The sequence below is a fragment of the Leopardus geoffroyi genome, chromosome B2 (assembly GCF_018350155.1).
Source record: "Leopardus geoffroyi isolate Oge1 chromosome B2, O.geoffroyi_Oge1_pat1.0, whole genome shotgun sequence".
Taxonomy (NCBI): Eukaryota; Metazoa; Chordata; class Mammalia; order Carnivora; family Felidae; genus Leopardus; species Leopardus geoffroyi.
The window spans coordinates 123,880,374-123,905,148 of NC_059332.1; the positions used below are offsets into that span (position 1 = coordinate 123,880,374).

The 24,775-nt window shown below is 42.4% G+C and overlaps 2 protein-coding genes across 2 annotated transcripts; one reads left to right on the top strand and one right to left on the bottom strand.

Annotated features, from left to right (window-relative positions):
• Window positions 1-528: 528 nt before the first annotated feature.
• IFNGR1 (interferon gamma receptor 1) lies at window positions 529-24,767 on the bottom strand. The gene is made up of 7 exons (XM_045499776.1): window positions 24,346-24,767; window positions 12,355-12,469; window positions 11,494-11,657; window positions 9,284-9,453; window positions 6,948-7,134; window positions 3,847-3,974; window positions 529-1,666 (listed from the first exon to the last, which is right to left on the bottom strand). Exons 1-7 carry the CDS (start codon window positions 24,428-24,430, stop codon window positions 1,106-1,108), a joined length of 1,410 nt encoding a protein of 469 aa, XP_045355732.1. The 5' UTR covers window positions 24,431-24,767; the 3' UTR covers window positions 529-1,105.
• On the top strand, window positions 13,104-14,518 carry LOC123609068 (RRP15-like protein). Its single transcript, XM_045499777.1, is given in 4 exon segments — window positions 13,104-13,435; window positions 13,437-13,602; window positions 13,605-13,905; window positions 14,157-14,518. Coding segments are annotated over 4 exon segments (858 nt in total). The 5' UTR covers window positions 13,104-13,117; the 3' UTR covers window positions 14,230-14,518.
• Window positions 24,768-24,775: the final 8 nt, after the last annotated feature.

Here is a 24,775-nt window from a genome sequence, read left to right on the forward strand (position 1 = left end):
TGACCACCATCGTTATGCTAGAGACCCCTCAATCTTAATACTCTACAAAAAAATCTGCCTTTTTGTTTCTTCCCCAAAGAGCTTGGGACCGTGTTCTGTACATTGGATGCTAAATATGGAAATACAGACGTAGGGGGCGTCTGGGTGGTTCACTTGGTTAAGCGTCCGACTTCAGCTCAAGGTCATGATCTCGCAGTTGGTGAGTTCGAGCCCCATGTCGGGCTCTGTGCTGACAGCTCAGGGCCTGGAGCCCTGCTTCAGATTCTGTGTCTCCCTCTCTCTGCCCCTCCTCCACTTGCACTTTGTCTCTCAAAAATAAACACTAAAAAAAAAAAAATTAAAAAAAAAAAAAAGAAATACAGACATAAAAGGACCATTCTTAAAGATTAGATTATTTTAGGACTGCTTTGAAGATTAGATATGAATAATTACGAAACAATTCTATAGTCTTACTACGTGGAAACAAGCAAATGGATAAAAAAAATATCAGGTTAACTGCCTGAGTGCTTGAATAAATGAGTACAAAAATGAATTTTAAATATACTTTATTTACAAATATCTAAATACAACGTTCCATACAAAATATATACATGTGTGTATTTACACATTCTTTATGAAGTCTATTGACTTGAATTAGATTTTGAATTCACGTTTGGAAAACTTTCACGATTTCTTCTCAAAGTGAGCATTTAAAAATACTATGGACATAGACTTGCAAAAACAAATAACATGCTAAGGCACAGAAAAGGAAAACAGAACAAAACAAAACTAGTTTACAACTGGAAGTGATTAGAAAGGACCTGAGGCGTCTCACGCACAGTTGTAGGAAGCAGGATTCTTAGCGTGTTCACTGATAATGCACACTGGATGGAAAAGTTCCTAATGTGACAACGGTTTGTTTCTTTACAGCTTCTGCAGTTTTCGGGCCAAATCTGACAGTGCCACAGAGGCTCTTTGCCCTTTATGTAAACCAAGATACTACTGTATTTGGTTAATGTCGACAAAGAAACGGCTTCTAAAATCATGATCTCTTCATGAAATCGAGGCAGAAAAGCCGTCTAGGGAAAAAGGTAGATCCTTCCGAGATGGCGCATCTTCCCTGATCTCAGGAAAACTCTTTGGAATCTGCTGTAAGTCTGTAACCGATCAAGGATTCCTTACCGCCTTCATCTACCAGCAGATCCACTAATACGTGCGGCTTGTCATAACCAAAGGAGGTGGTCGTGTTTCTCAGCATTACGGACTCCTGTTCCTCGGTCTTTATTTCAGGTTTACTACTTGGGGGAAATTCTGAGTCCGAGAAGCTCTGCGATTCCACAGTGCCACTCTCGGAACCACTTCTGGAGTGATAGGAGTTTAAAGCCACAACACAGGTTTCAGACTGGTTACTATCTGAACGGACAGAATTCTCTCTCATTACCGGGGTCTGAGGGCTATCAGGAGCCATGTCAGAAATAGTCCCTTCAGGGGTCACCACTTGTAGTTCTTCGTGGTGTCCCATTTTTTCCAGACTGTCTTCAGCGGGCAAATCGGAAATTGTCGCTGGAGACAACTGCTCTTCCCAGACCATCTTCTCATTTTCTGAGACAATCGGTTGGTAGGTGATGGGTGATACACATTTTGATTCAGATTTTGTCTCCGAAGAGGCATTTTTCACCACAGAGAGCTAAGGGAAGAAAAATAAATGATGAAACATAATGAATTATTAAACTTAAGTGCACATCCTTAAAAAGAAATGCTCTAAGAATGGTCAATGAAATATACCACCAAATGGTATATTTATGGTAATAATATAATGGCATCTGGTGGTTGCCTTTTCTTGCTTTTTAATAAAATATACTATATTAAGGGGCGCCTGGGTGGCGCAGTCGGTTAAGCGTCCGACTTCAGCCAGGTCACGATCTCGCGGTCCGTGAGTTCGAGCCCCGCGTCAGGCTCTGGGCTGATGGCTCAGAGCCTGGAGCCTGCTTCCGATTCTGTGTCTCCCTCTCTCTTTGACCCTCCCCCGTTCATGCTCTGTCTCTCTCTGTCTCAAAAATAAATAAAAACGTTAAAAAAAAAATATACTATATTAAGATTAAAAAGAAGTTTTTAGAATTTTTAAAAAGTCATCCGCCATCCAACTAGTCCATGTTGCTTTTTCTATGTGACTTCACATGTATGCACATTACATCTATAGCCGGAGAATACCTACTTATAGAATATTCTCACCATTCGCCCTCGTAATTGCAATTTTAATTATAATCTTCACTGCCTCCTGATTTCTCTATCCTGATTGATTAACGTAATTTCTCTAATCGTAGATATTGAGGTGTTTCCTATTTTTATGATTTATGGAACGCGCTGAAGTGAATATTTTTACACATCTTTTTATTTATGAAGCGGCTTTATAAGAATAAATTCTTGGGGCGCCCGGGTGGCTCAGTCAGTTCAGTGTCCGACTCTTGATTTTGGCTCAAGTCATGATCTCATGGTTCATGGGAATGAGCCCCACGTTGGGCTCTGCACTGACAGCAAGGAGCCTGCTTGGGATTCTCTCCCTCAGTCTCTCTCTCTCTGCCCCTCCCCTGCTTGTGTGGGTACTCTCTCTCTCTCAAAATAATAAATAAACATTAAAAAAATAATAATAATTTCTTAAAGGTAGAATTACTAAGTCAAAGGCTGTGGCACGTTTATGACACTCCTACACCCTCTACCCGTTATATGTTTACCTTCCCACCAGCGCTGGATTACTTTTCCCACTTTCCACCAGTTTACTACTAGTGGAACTACTGAATATTCAGGTTTATTTTTCCTTCTCTAGTGGGTGTAAAGTTGTGGACTGCAATGTTGCATTCTACTTAACTACTTACTTACTTAGTATGGACAAATACTAGAATTCACACGTGAATTCTCTCCTGTTGAGAGAAAGGTGTTTTCAATACAAATTGAAAAGTCTCCTTTGCATATCATGGATATTGTTCCTGTTATATTTCATCCAAGTAGCTACGATCCCGTTACCTGTAAATGTGCTTTTCATTGCATAAAGGATTTTATTTATTTTTGGAATGTTTATTTATTTTTGAGAGAAATAAATCATGTTTATTTTTGAATGTTTGTTTATTTTCCACGAGGAGAGGAGGGGCAGAGAGAGAGAGGGAGACAGAGAATCCCACGCAGGCTCCACACTGTCCGCACGGAGCCCGACACAGGGCTCAGACCCACGAACCGTGAAATCATGACCTGAACCAAAGTCGGGATGTTCAACCAACTGCACCCAGGGCATCCAGGCGTCCACACAAAGGCTTTTAAATACTAGACATTAAAATGTGAAACTTCCAGTCTCATGTGTGACCGCCTTTTCTTCTACAGTCCAACCATAACAATAGTGTTTCTGTATTCTGAGATTTTCAAACGCCACGCTTTCTTGATGCTGGGCTTTGGCACATACTGTCCCTCAGTACCAGCATAAACTCCTGTCTTTCCATCAAGATTGCTCAAGCCTCACCGCCTCTAGAAAGGCCACAACTAACCAGCACCCTCCAAAGGTGGATGAAGTCCTTGCTGGCCTGTATGGAAAGCTCTGTGTTTGAACACTGTTCACTCACTGAATACTTATCTTTTTCTCCCACTACTCTTGAAGCTCCTTAACAGACTTATCCAATCGTGTTCTTGTTTTGTGCATATACGAAAGCACACGATGTGTAGTAAAAATTATGGGGTTTTGGATGGGTGGTAGATTGAGTGATTGACGATAGGTGATACGCTGCTGAACATCATTCTACTTAAAAAATTAAACAACTATCAAAAAGGTCCAAGTTAACGTGTTAGTGTATACAATTAAAGAAAAATATTTAAATATTTTACCAGGGACTTTGGTAACATGATGGTTCTTCTCTTAAAGGGATTAATCTTCTTAGTGTAACAACATATAAATACCACGATGAGAACTACAAAAAGCAAGAGAACGGCAACAACTGGAACCCAAACAGAATCTAAAAAAAAAAGGGAAAAATCACAAATTAGAATTGAGATGGAATGCTGCTGTATCTGTGAAATAGTTATAAAGCCTTAGTGCTTTGCCCGTCAGGTGATTAATATGGTCCGGACTGCAAAGAGCACTTGCCATAGAAGTCAGATGAGGTGATCAAAGACTCAGGAGCCTGTCCTAGAGACCAAGGTGATTCTTTCCAGCTCTGCAATTCTCCACTTTCTGCAACCATACCTTCATGATGCAAAGTGGCTAGAACAGATTTTTCGTAACAGTTTTCTTGCTTTTTTATTTTTTAATCTCTTTTCACGTGTACTTTTTTTGGAGAGAGACGGACAGACAGACACAGAGAGGGAGTAGGGGGAGGGGCAGAGAGACAGGGAGACACAGAATTTGAAACGGACTCCAGGCTCTTGAAACAGGCTCCAGGCTCTGAGCTGTCAGCACAGAGCCCTACGTGGGGCTTGAACCCACAAACTGAGAGATCATGACCTGAGCCGAAGTCGGATGCTTAACCGACTGAGCCACCCAGGTGCCCCTCATAACAGTTTTCTTCATGCCCTGAATATAGGGTGTTTCCAGAGTTACAGTTTTCTCTCCATTAACAAGGCAAAAGAAAGTTTAAAAATCGATCCCTTAAAAAATTCTGGCAATATCTATACCTTTTAAAATAACTGAATCCCACTCCTCAGAATGTTGTTATATTTTATATTCACTTCTAGATGGCAAGTACTTGTAAAGACACACAGACCCACACATAACACACACAGACAGGAGCTGTTGCGCAGGAACTAGGTGCCCTTCAACACAAACCAGAGACAATAACATACAATGGGAAAGATTTGTTTCAGAGCACATTTATAATCACTGCTGTGTATTCTGCTCTAATGCTGCTTTTTATTTTCAAAGGACAATCTTCCGCGTTCTAGCTGCATAGTCCTCTCTTTCAAATGAACAGTCCTCTACAGATCACGGTGGTGTTTGACCTCTCTACCGGCATCTTATTACCTTTGATTTCGATTTCAAAGTTACCTTTTTGGAACAGCGACTCTGGAAATTGCTACTAAGGGAATGCTTGTATAACACATTTTATAGAATGTGGAAAAAACGAAGTTATTACAGCAGTAAAGATCAGATAATGACATAACTAACATCAGCGCTGTGTTTAGAAGCACGGTCCAGGCAGGCAGGGAAACTGAGCCACAGTGGTGCCACCATGTGGCCACCGTGCCAGCCAGTTTATAAATCACATTTTTAAAAACTAAATCTAAGGCATCTGCATTACTTCGAATTTTGTGTGTAAGAACTTTATTTTTCAAAACAACACAATCCAAGAGAATGTAAAATGCACTGCATTGCTTTAAGTCACCTATTTGAAACCCTTGTCCTAATGATCTAAAAGTTATCAATATTAGGGGCGCCTGGGTGGCTCAGTTGGTTGACCATCTGACTTCGGCTCAGGTCATGATCTCGCGGTCCGTGAGTTTGAGCCCCGCGTCGGGCTCTGGGCTGATGGCTCAGAGCCTGGAGCCTGCTTCCGATTCTGTGTTTCCCTCTCTCTCTGCCCCTCCCCCGTTCATGCTCTGTCTCTCTCTGTCTCAAAAATAAATAAATGTTAAAAAAAAAAAAAATTAAAAAAAAATAAATAAAAGTTATCAATATTAAATTTTAGGCCTTTGGTCTAGTCCTTCAGCCTAGATTCCCATTCTTCAAAAAGGTACTTGTAGGGGCGCCTGGGTGGCACAGTCGGTGAAGCGTCCGACTTCAGCCAGGTCACGATCTCGCGGTCTGTGAGTTCGAGCCCCGCGTCAGGCTCTGGGCTGATGGCTCGGAGCCTGGAGCCTGTTTCCGATTCTGTGTCTCCCTCTCTCTCTGCCCCTCCCCCGTTCATGCTCTGTCTCTCTCTGTCCCAAAAATAAATAAACCTTGAAAAAAAAAAAATAAAAAAAAAAAAACAAAACAAAAAGGTACTTGTAACAGAAAATTTTTGTTCCCAGGAGATATGTTCTAAAAACAGGCTGACAATTGGAAAAAAACATATATACACAAAGACAGTTATCAAAGCATGATCTATCATAGAAAAAATCTGTAAGTAATCTAAAAGTCCAAAATTGGGGAACATTAAATAGAATACATGTTCTACATGATGAAACAGTCTGAAGATATTAGAAAATAGAATTAATAAAGTATGTGAAATAAAATGGAAAAATACTTATAATAAATACTTAAAGCAGTACACAAAATTATATACACTATACAATATGATCACAGCTATGTAGAAAAAGAGAACAGGATGAGGAAAAAAAAACACCAAACTGTAACTGAATATTTGGATGATAGAACTATCGATAATTTTGTTTTCTTCTCGCTTTTTAGATTTTATAAATTACCCGTAATGAACATTTAAATTTCATAACTGCAAAGAACGGCCCTAATTTCAGCTAAGGTAGGTGCCCCTTGAGAATGTTAGTCCTAAAGTTCTATTATATGTACCCCCTCACACAAAGAAAGTATGATGAAATAAACTTATTTTTAAATAAACTTGTCAATATTTATTTTTGGATATTAATTTCTAGTATTTATCCAGTTCACATCACATAAGCCAATGAATATTTTTGCTATTCAGTTTTTAAACTTGCCACCCCCACAAAGAACACTGTAATGGGTACATAACACCTTGCCATGTGGAAATAGTTAAGCTGACTTCTGTCGCTACGTGTAATCCTGAAGTGCACGCAGTTTTAGGTGTTGTATTTCTTTCTTTCCTAGGTCAAAAGGTCATCACGTGGCTTTCTTTAATCGGCCGTTTTATATCTTTTAATGCCTAAGAAATGAGCTTATTTGTACTTTTGAACTTCTCTGAGGAATGGAACCATTGCAGATTTTTAAACGAACAGAGATTTATTGAAACTGCCTCTTTTCAACACCTAGCTCGCTCATCACTCCTGTATTTAGGACAAAACCAGCAGAAACTTGCCTTCCATGTGTTTGCCATCCAAAGTGGTAACACAAAGTTCTTTGGACTGTTCAGTTGTAACAAGCCATGTTTCTGAGAATCCTTTTGTCCAAGCACAGTACTCAGAATCCAACGAGGACACTGGGACAGTTAAATAGCACTGAGTCTCATTGCAATTATCTTCCTCTACATCCGTTTTATATGAGGTCTGCATGGGAACAAACGACAGTGAAAATGTGTGGCTTCTTTTATTCTGCAAAAACAAACAAAATCACCTACATTTACCTGATCAAACCCCTGAAGAGAATATATGGGATGAAAGTTGAACCATGTCAGAAAATAGTGTTGTGGATATCAAATAGTAAGTCAATTTTGTTGTTTCAACACAGCACTATGAAATATCTCCAGTAAAATGTTCTTTTTAGGGATCATACATTTTAAAACTCAAATAGCAAGAATGTCCACTGGTCGTCGTTAAACCAGCAAACGTTCATTAGTCCCATTCCAGTAGTGCTAGAAACAGGTGGGGAGAGCTATAAACCCATCTGTAGGAAGAATAAGAAAGGTATTTCGCAAAGACTGTAGCAGCTCTTGGCCGTGGTACACAGAAGGGACCGAGGCAGTCTCTGGCAGTTTACCATTCATTCCGCCAAAGTGTGCCCATCACCTGTGCCAGGTAGGGCCTGAAGACACGAAGGTAGGACAGCAGTACCTGACCTCCAACAACTTCCGCCAGAGCAGAAAGAAATGTGAGTGATGAGTAGAGCAAGGGGGACCGTTAATGGAACTGGGAATATCCAAACCACAGAGGAGCAAACAGTCTTCCATGTCAGAAAAGACTTCAAAGGGGAGATGAAATGCCAGCTGAACACTGGAAAATGAGCAGAAATTTGTCAAAGGTGAGTGGGCGGAGAAGGGCATTCCGTAAAGAGCACGGCACCCGCAGGGAACTAAGAACACAACAGCAGTTCGCCAAAGCACAAATACAATTCGGGTGAGAAGGGACGGGGAGACAGAAAGCTGGAAAGGACGCAAGAGGCCTAATCACGAGGGTCTCGCAGGCCACGCCACGAGAGGGAATTCAGGCCTTAACTGTGTAGCCGGTGGGGATTTGCTAAAGGGTTTCAGGCGGTGAAGTACTATGGTTAGATGTGCACGTCAAGAGGACAACTCTGCTAAGCATCTAGAGTCAAGTTTTAAAAATCTAAGTCTGATGTCACTCCTCCCGCTTAAATCTTCCCAGAGGCACAACACCTCAGTCAGAATAAAGGTAAAATCCTTCCAGTGCCCCACCGGATGTGGCCCCCCCCAGTGACCTCTGACCTCATCCGCTCCCGGGCTCTGCTGAGTCCCGCTGCTCTTCACGTGCCCAGTGTGCTTTTGCCAGATTCTCTGCCTGAAACATTCTCCCCAGACGTGCCCGAGGAGCTCACCTCCTAACCTTCCCCAGCACTGGCCGCAGTAACACCTTCCCTGCTCCAACCACCCTACCGAAGACCACAAGCGCCCCCAACGCTGCTGCCTATCTCCCCCCTCCCTGTTTTGTTTCTCTGCTTCGCGTATCACCGGAGGTTTGTCTAGAACACGCAGAGCATGTGCTTGACAAACACTATTAAATAAAGCAGCGGCAGTGCCGTGGAGAATGGATGGACTAGCACAATTCCAGTCCAGGCATGGGCTGCACACCGGTGCCAGAATGCAAGTACATCCCCACCGCAATACTGCTACTTTTTCTTTCCAAAACAATGATTTCCGATCACAGCTTCATGTTACGTTACATCACTACCAATGCGGAAGGAAAGATTAAAATGATCCTCACTTTGCCAGGGAAGAAATAAACAGGTTTAAGATCCTCAAACAGGACCATGCTGTTAAATGAGGCAAAGACACCAAGTGATGTCTTTGCTAGTGATGAACTCCAAGCCAGTTCCCTCCACCAGCACTCGTTTAGGTCGTGTTTCTTTTCTTTTCTTTTTTTTTTTTTTTTTTTAACATTTATTTATTTATTTTTGAGAGAGAGAGACAGAGCACAAGAGGGGGATGGGCAGAGGGAGAAGGAAACACAGAATCCAAAGCAGGTTCCAGGCTCCGAGCTGTCAGCACAGAGCCTGATGTGGGGCTTGAACTCACAAACTGTGAGATCATGACCTGAGCTGAAGTCAGATGCTCAACCGACTGAGCCACGCAGGTGCCCCTAGGTCGTGTTTCTTAACAAAACCTATGGTAAGGTCTATGATCCGTAAGTCTTGTCTGAATGTTCATAAGCATTCTACTATTGTTACACTACATGCGGAAACAACTTCGCGTGAGCAACAGAAAACCCGCCATTTTGGAAAAGATGAAATAGAAACACATACCTCATTTCCATTTATTCTCAGATGCACCTCGTACTTGAATGAGTAACAATTTTCTTCACCATATATGGCTACTGGCTCCCTTCCACTTATAATAGCTAAAGGGTGAAATACGTCAATAATGATGTGTTTTTCCATGTTTCTGATGCCCAGTTCAGGTGGTCCAATTTTCCCTGTGGTTGGGGGTGGGGGGGCAGGGACAAAAAAAAAAAATGCAGAATTAGTATTCCCCTGGAACTTTATAGTACATTACATAAAACTGCCAAAATCAATCAACCTACTCTTTCTGTTGTTGTTCTAAAGCAGGATCATGTTTAAACCATTCCACAAAGATCTAGATGATATTCTATATGTTCTTAATAAAGGGGCGCCTGGGTGGCTCAGTCGGTTAAGCATCCGATCTTGGCTCAGATCATGGTATCTCACAGTCTGTGGGTTCAAGCCCCACGTCAGGCTCTGTGCTGACAGCTCAGAGCCTGGAGCCTGCTTCGAATTGTGTCTCCCTCTCTCTCTGCCCCTCCCCTGCTTGTTCTCTCTCTCTAAAATAAATAAGCACTTTTAAAAAATAATTTAAAAAAATGAATGTTCTTAATAAATGTTTAATTAATCTCAAGCAGGAAGTATTCTTATCTAACCTAAACTTCTCTTTAGCAGTTTAAATTCTAGTCCTAAAGGAAACAGTTGGGTCATGAACTCTGGTCCTGAGTTCTGGTATAAAAAACAAAAAAAAAACAAAACAAAAAAAAACCTTACCATAATAGAAGCTCTGTTAAGTTATTTTTCCTTTTCCTTTGGTTCTGGTAGATTAAAAAGGAAACCTGTTCTCTAAAAAATGTTTCAGAAAAGGCACTTTAGTTACCTTTGAACACTCACTGAAACTCTTTGTACCTCCAACACCTATAGATGTCTGGCATGAGGCTCTTATAAAAGTTTGCTAAACAGATTCAATTTTTATAGTGAAAATCAAAACCAGATATTTATTCACTTCACAAATATTTATTATGTGTCCCTGATGCTTGAGACTTTGCTGGTGAGCCATTTACCTATTCTTCACATATTTATTGCACACTTACCATGTACCAGGCAGGTTTATTTTTATCTCCAAGGCCTGGCATATTTTCTAGCACATAGTGTGCCCTTGATAAAGCTGTGTGGGAAAAATCTGATATACAGATGGGCACAGTTCACAGATGACAAAGGCATGGACTCGAGGGAATAAAATTATTTCAAGGGCAAGTGGAGGAAGGGCCAATGGAAGAGACTGGGTAGGCACAGCTGAAGCGTAGGAGCAGAATCAAGGCCATAGTGGAAGGAAAGACACGTGGCAACTGAAGAAGGGAGAGAAGTTGAATGGCAAGGCACAAGGGCCTAGAAGACTAGGGAGGAGTCACATGATTAATCACTTCTTTACCCACAAGTGAGGGTAGGAGAGCTCCAGGTAGGATTTCAATCAGAAAAGAGGAATTGGTGCTGAAGATTCTGGAGCTTAAGGTCATAACTCAGATCAGGTATGCCATGGGGATGCGATGCTGGCAGGAGAAAGGGCTGACAATCACTGGGGTTGAGGAGACTGCAGAAATCTAAAATTTCTTTTTTTTTTTTTTTTAATTTTTTTTTTCAACGTTTATTTATTTTTGGGACAGAGAGAGAGCATGAACGGGGGAGGGGCAGAGAGAGAGGGAGACACAGAATTGGAAACAGGCTCCAGGCTCTGAGCCATCGCCCAGAGCCCGACGCGGGGCTCGAACTCACGGACCGCGAGATCGTGACCTGGCTGAAGTCGGACGCTTAACCGACTGCGCCACCCAGGCGCCCCTAAAATTTCTTAATGTATTAAGTTGGTATATAAAATTCCCAAGGGCCTTGGGGACTGGGCACACGGAGGAAGAACGAGAACAGGTGCCCCTGGCCTCGGTAAGTGTAACCGAGCAAGGAGCGTTGGAGGAGGGGAACGGGGGAGGCCGGTGCAGAGCCCAGCAGGGCAGCACCGATCCGTGTTTACAGGGAGTAGAAATGCAATGGTTTAGACGGGGCAAAGTGATGGGCACCTCTCAGCCCTATTTTGTGGAGCTCAGGGAAAGAGGAAGATACAAACTCCCTAAATTCTTCCAAAGGTTTCCTGGGCATTGCGATAATTTTTAGCAAGTGCTAATAAAAGCAAATACATACAGAAGACGTGTGTCAGTATTTCCAAATTTCAAAATTCTACTCACCTTGTTTACACAAAATAAATTCTTTGGACTCTGCATAGGCTGATTCTTTTTGTCCAAGTCTAGCTTTAATTCTGGCCCAGAGAGAAAGTGATGGATCGGCAATTGTGGAAAAGATATTACAAGAATGATGAGAGGTATTGCAGGCATCAACCCAGATTGCCTCCCTAAAATGAAGACGAGTAAAGAAATAAGGGTAACTTTTGTTAATCTGTACACTTCAATCATCTCTGTCTGTGCTTTGCTTTTCACTCACAGCATGGAGCTGGTAGATGGTCGAAAGAGCTAAGAACAGGACGGAGAAGCCAGACAAAGGAGGAAGCCCTTACTCTGGTTAGAAGTCTTATAAACTCCTTTACAATAAAGAGGCTCAATTCAAAATACAACACCTGAACAAAGTACATTCCATATGTAATTGTAAAAAATCTGGTCTTTAAACAATTCTAGATTCTATTAACATCGATAATCATTACTTGATTGCAGAACCTAACACATTACAAAGACTCTTAACAGGAACTCCTAAAATTGTTCTGAAATTCTCACCTTTCTGCTAAACAACACATTCACTATGGCAAGTAAGATGACCTCACTTTTAATATGAATTCTAAGCTTTATTTGTCATGCCTTAAAAAATTCTGAAAGTTGCTGAGACTCCTCTACTTGAATTTGACAGGAAGAAGAACTAAAAGACAGGAAGTCTTGTGAAAATAACTAATTTGCATCCTTAGAGCTTCTGGAAGTCTACAAGCAGTTTAGGAAGTTCTGCCACATGGGAAAGGAAGATAATGGGGCAAAACACAGTCATGGAAAGTACAAAGACCTAGGCAAAGCAGAATAAAAAGGATGAAAAGAGTTAACACTTACCCATAGTTCTTTACCTGCACGATAAAAACAGGGGTCTGTGACATGGTCGGGTAGTCCCAAGATAGGACAGTATTAAAGTTATAGGCTTTAATTTCAATATTCGTTGGTTTTGGCACTGTAAGAGATTCAAAAAGTAAAATGGGCAATTGTAAGAAACTAACATTAACATTAGAAAACCTCACAAAGAGCCATGGTAGCCGAATACGTATTTTGAAGAAAGGTAGAATTTGCCAGAACAGACTATACAATTATTTAATTGAGATGTATAAAAATTAATTTTATTGGAAAATGTATAGAGTTCTGATTCACTTTAAATTACTGAAACAACACTGGGATACACGGGAAATACAACTATGGTAAAGGCCATAAATTCCTATCATGTTTCGGGAGTTTTTATGAACAGATGCACCACCTGTTGTAATAATAATCCTGAATTCGTTTAATCACTAGCATTTCCTATATTTGATACCACAGATTGCCTTCAATGTCTAGAGAGCTGGCTACCCCAAGCGATGGCCAATTTCAGTCTAAAATACCATCCAGACTCTCAACTCTCTACTCGGTATCGTTACACACATTCAGCACCTCGTCTCTAGCCCAGGAATAGCAGCCTAATAACGGCCTAAAGGAGCCATCCACCACTTGAGTTTCACTAACATTTTGCTCTCTGGGGTGTGCAGGGCTTTTCACAAAACACACCCAATATTTCTTCTCCCTTTTGCTCTTTTAAATCATTTTAGGGGGTCGCTTCCGGTGAGGAAAGATGGCCGCGGCCGCTCGGGACTCACGTGTGGGTGCGGGGAAAAGGCTGAAAAATTCACTGAAGAAGAAAAAGAAGATGAAAATGGTAGCCCGGGCCGTGGCTTCGGAGTTGGAAGAAGAGGGCAAAGACGCTGCCGACAGTGGAGGTTCCGTAAGAAGCTGTGGGCCAGAAAAGGATCGCTTTTCTTCTGATGATGAAGCAGCGGAAGCTGATAATGAAGATGAAGTTGAACCCAACGGCAATGAAAATGGAAATGCACCCGAAGCTAGTGTTGGAACTAATGTGGGCTGGGCGGATGCCATGGCCAAAATTCTTAACAAAAAAAACTCCTAAAAGCAAACCCACTATCCTGGTCAAAAACAGAGAGCTGGAAAGGGAAAAAGAAAAGTTAAAACAAGAGAGACTGGAGAAAAGAAAACAGCTCGATAAGAAGCGGGAATGGGAAATGATGTGCAGAGTAAAGCCAGATGTTGTCAAAGACAAAGAAACAGAAATCTTCAGAGAATTGCAACAAGGGGTGTGGTACAGCTATTCAGTGCTGTTCAGAAGCATCAAAAGAACGTTGACGAAAAGGTTAAGGAAGCCGGAAGCTCAATTAGAAAACGTGCTAAATTGATATCGACTGTTTCCAAGAAAGATTTCATCAGCGTTCTGAGAGGGATGGATGCAGGTACAAGTGAGAAAAGTTCGAGTGGAAAGGACTTGAAAGCCAAACAGACTGAAGGGAAATCAGAAGAGCGCCCTGGATGGACAATCCTACGAGATGATTTCATGATGGGAGCGTCCATGAAAGACTGGGACAGGGGCGCCTGGGTGGCGCAGTCGGTTAAGCGTCAGACTTCAGCCAGGTCACGATCTCACGGTCCGTGAGTTCGAGCCCCGCGTCGGGCTCTGGGCTGATGGCCCAGAGCCTGGAGCCTGCCTCCGATTCTGTGTCTCCCTCTCTCTCTGCCCCTCCCCCGTTCATGCTCTGTCTCTCTCTGTCCCAAAAAAAATAAATAAACGTTGAAAAAAAAAAAATTTTTTTTAAAAAAAAAAAGAAAGACTGGGACAAAGAAAGTGATGGCGCGGATAACAGGAGACCGGGGTCTGGAAGCGACTGGGACACATAGGCTGTAGAGGAAACGCATATACCGTCGTCGTATTTTTCCTAGAAAAATACCTCATGCTCTCTGAGTTGGACATTTATAAAGCTAAAATTTGTAAGAAATCCAGAAGACTTTTACTATTACCAACTTGGTGTTTTTCCTTTTCATGAAAACTTTGTGAAAATTAGGTTTTCAGACTATGTATAATTTTAAGCATTGTTCCTCACAACATTTGTGAAAAGAAGTGTTCCTTATTCATCAGCGAGATGGCACAATTTGCCAGGACATTATAAGTTTTACACACTGGTCTGGACATTGGTGTTTTCTTCCAGTTTCAATAGCTTCTAGAAATACAGTACTCTTCATAATTAAAAATGAACTCCTTGAAGTCAAAAAAAAAAAATAAATAATAAAATAAATAAATAAATAAATCATTTTAGAAAGGGTTTGCTAACATGGGAGTCCCATGAGAGAACAGGCAGAAGTCACTTTAACATCTTGTTACTATTTATGAAAAGCAGCCATGTATTCCCCTGCTCAGTGTAGACGGCTGTTGTCTACCACCCCTTGGAAAACAAACATACACACACATCTCCTCCCTTCCTCCTTTTCTTTCTCCTTCCTTCTCTCCCACCCTTCCCTTCTTTATGAGCTTACATGAAGATACAGAGTTGGTGATACGACCTCAATTTTAAGATTATTCAATCCTACCTATCTGAAAACCATTAAACATAATATAATTACAATTACAATAAATGAATAGCAATGTGGTCAGTGCAGTGGCTTACAAACATAAGTCATCATCAGCCTCAAAAATTCTAAGAGAGGGGAGCCTGGGCGGCCCAGTCAGTTAAGCGTCCAACTCCTGATAACAGCTCAGGTTTTGATCTCAGGGTCATGAGTTCAAGCCCTACACTGGGCTCTGCGTTGAGCATGGAGCCTACTTAAAAAAAAAAAAATCTGAGAGCTAAAGTGTTTTTTTTTTTTTTTTTTAAAGGTACTCCAGCTGATAATGATGATTACTTAGGGTTGTATAAAGTGGATGGGGCTCCAATAAGAAAAATACTCCCTGGGCTGGACATTAGGAAGTGTGGGTTCTTTCTTCGCTATACTGCTAGTCATTTCAGATTTCCTGATCTGTCACATGAGGTGTTAATTTCACATATATAAGGTATTTCCTTACTATTAAAGGAAACACCTCCTAGATTTTTTCCCAAAGCAAAAATTCCAATATTCAAATCCAAGCTGGTGCATTGCTTTAATTTCCAATTATTTCACACTTGTGTTATCTTTTTTTAAAATCTTTATTTATTTTTGAGAGAGAGACAGAGTGTGAGCAGGGGATGAGCAGAGAGAGAGAGGGAGACACAGAATCCAAAGCAGGCTCCAGGCCCTGAGCTGGCAGCACAGAGCCCGACGCCGGGCTTGAACCCACGAACCGCAAGATCATGACCTGAGCCAAAGTCAGATGCCCAACTGACCAAGCCACCCAGGCGCCCTCACACTTGTATTACCTTTTTAAAGCAGAACACGGATCAAGAATTATTTAGGTAAAAAATACAGACTTATGGGCAATTAAATTCTAAGGTCTTTCCTCCCCCCCCCCCCCTTTTCTGGCTATTTTCTTCCTTGATATCAGTGGTTTTCAACAAGAGATGATTTTTTTTGTCCCCGAAGGGACATTTGGCACTGTCTGGAGACATTTTTGGTTCTCACTACTGGGTGTAGTGGTAGGGTACTCGTAATTTTCTTTTTATTATTTAGGAGGAAAAACTAATTTAAAAACAATTTTTTTGATACCCCAATATGTTTTTCATGGCTTCTCCTGCAATGAATAGCTTTGATTACTGCCAAAATGTCTAACTTCCATATTACTTATTAAGCAGTGTGACAATCTGTGCCAAAAGGTCGAGATTACGAAGCTGGGAGGATGTCTCACAGATTCAGATACTACATACTTATCCTGAGTATGCGCTTTCTGTAGCCTGTGATCAGACACCTGCAAGTTTTCCATTTGCTCTTCCTGAAATACAGCTGACAGCTGTTGGTACCTATCATCTTTGGTTCTCTAAGCAATTTCCTTGCAGGTGAGCCAGAAAGCACTGGCCTTGCCAGATTTAACCCTGGTTCTTCTCTTTTGCTTTTTGGTAGAGCAACCATGACCCTACTTCGCAGGGGGTACCGAAGCTTTCTTTTTCTAGGTTTTTAGAAATGTTTTTATATGCTTGCACCTTAATTCATGAAACGACCTAGTCTCAAACAGTTTATAATCTGTGGTTGAGAAGGAAATACAAGGCACTCCCCGCCCCAGGTTCAATTCAACATTAATATCAAATAATATCCACACATATACACCTAATTTTCAACCTAAGATAGGTACTGGATGCTAAGAAAACTCATAATGAATCTGAAATTCTCTCAGAAGCCATTTCTTAATTTCCGCCTCCTTTGCCTCTCCAGAGGCTGAGAATTTTCAAACCACCAGGTTCTGGTTCTTATTAACAGTCATTCTCCTGACTACTCTCTCTAGTCCTGCATTTTCCTCTAAGAAGCAAGAAGAAACCACGTGGCACCTTCAGCACTGCTCGGAGACCTCCCCGCCAGGTCGTGCCGGGCACCAGGCACATTTCCTATTCTACAGACTCCCTGTTCCTGAAAGCCCACAGCGTGGCTAAGCTTTCTGCCTCTGGTAACTAGGACCTGACTTCCTCCAGTTTCCAGTAAAAGTGAGTTCTTCACTGCCTTTTGAATCTCTTAAAAAAAAAAAAAAAAAAACTATGCCCAATAGGAATGACTTTTAAATTGTATAGACTCCAACTGAGATTCCTGTATTTGAGAAACAGGCATATAGAAGCCAACCTATAGAAGAGTATTAAGTAAAGTGCATTTATATTTAAGAAGTTACTGAATCATAATTATAAAACCACACAGAACAGTGGACGTGTATATCAGATTAGTTTTTAATGTGAATCAAATGAGGTTTCCCATAATTTAAGCAGAAGCTTTCCCTGGTTAGACTAGAACAAGGGCTTAAGTCACAGCTTTCAAAGCAATCAAGACAGGCAGGTAGTGGAAGGAGGAGGGTCCAATGGATTGTAACAGACAGGCATTACCATTATAGTAAAGGAGAAACTCGGAAGTAACCTGTGGTTTTAATGCTACCAGAAGAGAAACCGTGTGGTTATTACACATCTGCCTTTGTCATTATTTGCCAAACTCGAACGGTAAACAGCCATGAGTAGTTTTCTCGTTGTTTCAGAATTTTGTGACCTAAAGTTTAAACTGTTATACATTCAGATTAAAATAATGAAGACTTACAGCAAATTTCTATTCATAAGAAATTTACCTTCTATCAATAAAAATGTGTGGAGAAACAGCAAGAGGATTATCTATAGAGTTTAGGGAAAGATCCTACTAGAGTATCTAATGAAGTGAAATAATGTTACAGATTTCTCCATCTCTGTTAAATGCCCAACTAGCTTTCTGGGACTCCGGTTGTTTTTGGATATGGATTCAGTTATTTGATACATTGTGTCTACAAACAACCCAGAATAAACTTCAGCTGTTTTAAAATCTGCTTCCCAGGATGCCTCTTAGGGGATTTAACAAAACTAAACAGAGGAAAGAAGAATCAGTTCTTTATCACACTGGGGGGGGGGGGGGGGAGGGAGAGTTCTGTTTATAATCAACTGTTTCCTCTTGATAAACTAGGAGAGACAGGATATGGAAAAAGAGCAAGAGGAGGACAGAAAAACTGACGGAGATCAGCACGTGAGGGAGCAGCGCCACAAAACAGGGCAATGGGGATGTCACCGAAGACCAAAAGCCAGAACGGCTCTGTTCTAATTGCTGGGGACAGCAGCAGAGGGGAAGCAGGGAACTACAGACATCTCCAGGTCTCTTCTGCGTGGATGCTAACCGGAGCACAGGCTGCACCTGCCCCCCCCCCCCCCATTCCATAACCACCAACAGCATCTGCACCGTGACTGAAAAAGCGACAGCCACAGGAGCTCTTCACCAATGTGAACACAGCAGCAAAGACTATAAAAGACGGGCACATCTAAGGCAGAACAGAGCTCTGCAGTCTGAAGACATCCGTTTGACAATCTGCCTGCCACTCTCTACGGGAAGGACACGCTGAGAAGCATAAAGATACAGGGGTCAGGAATTAAATTGTTTTGGGGGATTCTACGCCATCTGACACTACAGGTCAAACACAAATGCTCCAGATGAAAGCATCCAGACCCTTCTGTGAATGAACAACTGCCAGAGAAAAGTTCTAACACTTTCCCCAAATGAAAGATGCAGGGCCACCTGCATGTTTTTACATGCAGGGGTCTTACATGCATGTAAGATGTTTTTACAAAGCGTTCTTCTTTCATTGCAAACTGAAAAATGACATGAGAAATTCAGGGGAAAAAAGTGAAAAATACCAAATCAAGACTTATGCATTTCTTTTCCAGAATATATTATGATTACCTCCTGAAAGCTTGTATAGAGCTGACAAAATAGCTATTTTCTTTTTCTTTTTAAATTTTTTCCTTTTTTTGAGAGAGAGAGTACACACAAGCAGGGGAAAGGGGCAGAGGGAGAGACAGAATCTTAAGCAGGCTCCATGCCGAGCATGGAGCCTGACACGGGGCTCAATCCCATGACCCCAGGATCAGAACCTGAGTAGAAATCAAGAATCGGACGCTCAACCAATGAAGCCGCCCAGGCACCCCAAAATGGCTATTTTCTTAATGCCTTCCAAATTTTTCTCTTAGCAAATAACAGCATCCTCTAGATTTTTTTTTAAATTTTCTTTTAATGCTTATTTATTTCCAGGAGAGAGAGAGAGAGAGAGAGAGCAAGCATGAGTGGGGGAGGGGCAGCGAGAGAGGGAGACACAGAATCGGAAGCAGGCTTCAGGCTGTGAGCTGTCAGCACAGAGCCCGATGCGGGGCTCGAACCCATGAGCTGTGAGATCAGGACCTGAGCCGAAGTCGGACACCTAACCGACTGAGCCACCCAGCTGCCCAAGCAGCATCCTCTAGATTTAAAAATAAAGACGTTTTACGAATTCTTGCACATGTTTCTTGCACATGTTTCAAGTGTTCATAAAAGTTTTGTACATGAAAATACATTTTTTTAATTCAAACATTTCAGTCTTTTCGGGCTTTGAATCATCCATCACTTTGTGAAACAAATACAAAAACAGTCTGTTTTCTGCTTCTGTTGCTTTCTTATACCTTCGGAAAAAAAGTGTCAGAGCTAAGGGTTCAAATAATAAAATAATTATTGTCCATAATAAAATTATTACTCTGTACACAATAGTTCCTCAGCTGGATCAATACGATCAATACTCTTAATATCTCTGCAGTCTGCTCGTCTTCCTGTGTGTCTTCCGGATCTGGTTTTATCATTCCCTCTTTCTTAAGCTGTGGAACCCAGAATACGACAGACATGAATGAAATACTATTCTTCCTCTTCTTCTTAAACAGATGGACATATCAACTGGTGGCTTGTGCTGAATTTATAATTACCCCAAATCCCCCCAGATCTTTTACTCAAACCACCACCCAGTTAGTGCTTATCCAATAAACATCTGCTCAGCCACTTTCTGACCTGAAATGCAGGATTTTACACAGGCTCCCATTTATTCAGTTCCATCTAGAACAAGTGAGTGGCTGAGCCTATTTTAAATTTCTCATAGTTGAAATGGATGAGTTTGGTTTATTTCTTTATTTTTTAAATTTAATTATATATATATATATATATATATATATATATATATATTTTTTTTTTTTTTTTTTTTTTTAAGGTAGGCTTCACACCCAGTCCAGAGCCCAACACAGGGCTTGAACCCATAACCCTGAGATCAAAACCTGAGCTGAGATCAAGAGTCGGATGTGCTCCACTTTATTATGCATTGTCTTAGTTAACCCACACAAACCATTGTACAAGGGAGTTGAGATAATTACACATATTTTTACCAATGAAAGAACAAAGGCTTAGAGAAGCTACTTAAAGGCAAGACAGTCTGTAAAGTTTTGCTGGTTTTAGTTAAGAAAAGCTACTGAAGCATCATTTTTGTCATAATTGAATAAAGTAAGAAAATGACCTCCATATATAAACTGGAATTGGAGATGATTATTTGCTGATGACTTCACAAGCATCTAATTCAAGTAATTTTACCTGATTTATCATACTACCACAATTATATGACGACCACTGTGAAATCTGAACCATGTATGAAAGGAAATGATTCCTTTGGAACGGACACGACTGAATGGGTATTTACCATTCTGATTACTATGTGTTGGGATAACCCAAAATAAAGGGACTCCCGTAGTAACAAAACTGTAAGCAAACGGATTCCTTCCTGTCAGGAATTCATTTAATTCTGGTTCAATTCTCCTTCTGTTTCTCTGTCCACTTAAAATGGAACCATTAAAACATTGGTCTAGTTCGTGTAACAACGGTGTGCTGCTACATTGTATTAGATAGCTTGAGGTTTTCCTAGATATAGAACCAAACTGTGGACCTTTCCAAGTCCATACGGATCATGTTTCAGAATAAGCTGAAAAAGAAAACTATTAGCCTGTTCAATAAATATAATTAAAATGCACTGTCGTAAGTATTCTGAATTTCTGAAATAAGTAAAAATAGGATCCAAAGAAAATCAGGAAAAATTCAAGCACACCCAGAACATTATCCTCAAGTCAGAAAAGAGGCTTTCTCTACTTCATCAGTGGAGAAGGTAAGTTAAGAGCCCCATATCTGTGCGAAAGTACAGTGTGCTCTTTAGGTAATACCCAGAGTGGAAGAGAAAACTCTAAGAAGGGAGATACTGATTCACTTCAAAATATATATACTACTTTTATAGGTAAAACCGTATGAAAAGCAAAACACCACTGATTATTAGACAGCACACATGGGTTCATTCTCCCTATCCATTCCCTAAGAAATATTAACCAAAGCCCATAACTGTAACACAATACATTCCCAACCACTTAGATTTTGCAGAGACTGGCTATATTCTCTTGCCTGCCTTCCTGTTCCTGCCAGATTCCCTCATCTGAGATGAACTACTAAATATACCAGTGAAACTCAACGCTATAAGAGTTTACACACTGAGTGTGTATTAAGTGTCAGGCACTGGTGAGCCAAGGAAGCTAGCCAAGAGCCAGAAGTAGGTTGTCCTAATGGGTTTTCCTCCTGATCTGTGGAGACTTTACATTTTAAACTAACTTTAAAAGCCTAGGGAACACAGCACAAACTAGAGAAATACACTGTAAAAATCTAGGCAAATGTATTGAAAATGCACTGAAAAAGGAGGGTTGGGTGGGGGGGGGGGGTCACTAGCTCTTGTGTTTACAAAACGCTGGGGTACAGAAGGCCATAGGAGTAGATGTTCCTATGGGAGCAGACAGGCGACACTCCCAGGGCTGGCTTCAAGGATATGCAAATTGCGTAATCACAAGGGGGCCCACACTGTTCTAGGTGTTGGAATACAAAAAATGGGAGTTACTCGGTTTCTGCTTTTGAGGATCATGATTATACAGCTAACAGCAAGTGCTAGGCACTGTCGTTAACTTCTCATCCCATCCCGTTTTCGTGACAACCATATGATGTAGGTGCTGTTGGCATCTCCATTTATGGATGAGAAATCAAGGCACAAAGAGGCCTGCCCCACTTGTGGAGAGGTCACTGGTACTCAGTAGGGAGCTTGGCAGCTGGGCTCCAGAGTCCAAGTTCTTAATTAACCACTCTGCAAACTGCCATTGCCTAGGGCAGCTTCCTTGTCTACAAGGACAGTTGCCATATATTGTGGTAAGAGCCTGGACTTTCACACAAGCTACTGGAAAGCAAGATAGCCTGGCTCAGGAGGGGCCATACTCAGACAGGTGTGGCACATAGTTTAATGCTCCACCTACATCAGGAACCCTAGATACCCTCTTCCTCTCTTCCCACACCCAAACACCGACTCCTGCTGACTCTGACTTTTAAATGTTTTTCAAGCTGTCATCTCTTCTCCATTTAAACTGCCATTTTCATCAATTCCTCCCGACTTAAGCAGCGGCATAATTGGCCTCCCTCTTTTGGGTCTACCCCCAAACTACTGTGTAAGATGACTGTGTAGGTCTTTCTAAATGGCTTCACTGATCCTGCATAAAATCATTTGTCTTCTTACAATCCAGCGACTGCCCACCAACTTGAGCAAGGTATAGTGAGTGAGCATATTATTTTGTTGGCTCAGCACCAGTACTCCCTTCAGGAACATTATTTCTCTTCTGGGAACTCCCCTACCACCAGCCTCTGTAACATGGTCCTTCCCATGCCAGCTGGTGGCTGACCCAACCAAGCTGGGCAAATCAGAGCCTTCCCCTGGGATTCTGTCAGAACGGTGGAGGCTGCAAGATGTCAAAACCCAAAAGCTGTCAACATCCATGGTTCCTGCCAAGTAGGAAAAGGTATCCACATCCAGAGTCAATAATAAGCAGAAGAGTGTCTTGGCACTTTTGACTGACTGGTTCAGCTCTCTGAGGCCCAGATGGCATCTACGCCTTTCTAACTGTTGCTTGGATTCTCTAAGCCAATAAATTCTTCTTTTTGCCTAGGTTAGCCAATGCTATGTTGCTGTCTCTTACCCGTGACAATGCACTTCATTAACTGGTTCCTACCTCTCTCCCTATCTTAACTTCCCTTGTATCCTCACACACCTACTCTACAGTGATAACCCTTAGTATTCCACTAATTGAACATGCTGTTTCACGCTTCTCCCTCTGCACACACAAGTCTCTCTCTACCGCCAGCTCCAGCTTCAACTCTGGGGTGATCTTTCTCTGGGAAGTCCTCCCTGAATCCCCTCGTCAGAGTCTGGTACCCCTATCTTGCTTTCCAGTGGCTTGTGTGAAAGTCCAGGCTCTTATCACAATATATGTCCTTGTAGACAACGAAGCTGCCCTAGGTAATGGCAGTTTGCAGAGTGGTTAAAAACTTGGACTCTGGAGCCCAGCTGCCAAGCTCCCTACTGAGTACCAGTGACCTCTCTACAAGTGGGGCAGGCCTCTTTGTGCCTTGATTTCTCATCCATAAATGGAGATGCCAATAGCACCTACTTCATATGGTTGTCGTGAAAACGGGATGGGATGAGAAGTTATCAGTGTGTACCCAGCACTTACTGTTAGCTATCTAATCATGATCCTCGAAAATAGAAACCGAGTAACTCCCATTTTTGTATTGACAACGTCTGGAACAATCCCTGTCCCAAGGAATGACTAATTGCTTGTTTGTGTGACTCTTACCGAGCAGTCCAAAGGACAGCTGGATACGAATACAGCACACCTAACAGGAGCTCACAGAGGAAGTCATAATACAGAGGTTTGGACCCAGAGTTGGCCAACGGTGCAGGAGGGTGGGTCTCCTTGACCCCTTCCAGGCAGATGCTAACTGTGGGCACTGAACAGACACTCAAGACTGATGGCGTTTCTGATATTTTAGATTTAACCCCGTTGCAGGAAAGATTCGCTGATTTCACTGGAGTTCCTAATCACCATTACCCCGAGATTTGGAAAGCGTATTCCCAGCACTTATTTCCGGAGAAATCTCAGCGAGCAGGAGGAAAAAAAAAAAAAAAATGCTCGGAGGAACTAAGCTAAGTGAAGAGACGCACAGCCTGACAAATCCGCTCCTGAATTCACGCACTACACGACTTCCAGACTTAGATGTAAGATGGCCAGTCACTGCCACTTAATGATTCTCAGTTGGAGAAAGAACAATTCTCTCTTAAGGATTTTGGGTCCACCCTAAGGATATTTAAGTCATGAGCGCTGGCCACCGTCTACAAAATGCTGATCGGGAAACTCACTTATTTGAAAATGACTTAAAAGAATTGGAGGACCGAGAGGCGAGTTTTGTCATTTCGGCAACAACGGAAGAGGAGAGAAAAAGGGAACTTAAGTTCGCGGACGGCGCAGACCTGCGTGGCCTTCCCGGCGGTCGCGAAGACGTTCCGGGGCGACCGGGAACCCGGTGCGAGGTCTGAGGCTAAGTAGGACGCGGCCGCGCGGGGCGTGCTTCCAGATTCCTTAGTCCGGTCCCCTCCGCCTCCCCCCCCCCCCCCCACCGGCCGCCGCCCTGCCGAGAGCTACATACCCGAAGACAGCTCCAGATCCGCGGCGTTAATCTCAGCCCTACTCCCGACCTGGAAGACGAGGACGAGCAGAAAGAGGAGAGCCATGCTGCCCGGGGGTGCCTCGAGGTGCGGCCCTGAGAATAGGGCGTCCAGCCTGCAAGCCGACCCCCGCGTCACTTCCGGACCAAAGGACCAACACTCCAACGGGAGGACGCACCCGCAAGCAGTGGAGGAGCCAGAGTGGAGAGGCGGGGCCAGAGCACGAAGGCGGGGCCCCGGGGGGCGGGGAGACCAGGAGTGGGCCAGGCAGCGGGATAGGGCGGGAAGGCGGGACTGGGGCGGGGAAACTGGGCCATGGGAAGGGAGGCGGAGCCAGGGAGGGGATGCCAGGCGTGGACTGGGCAGCGGGATAGAGCGGGGAAGCCGGGCGTGGGCGGGGCAGTGGGGGCT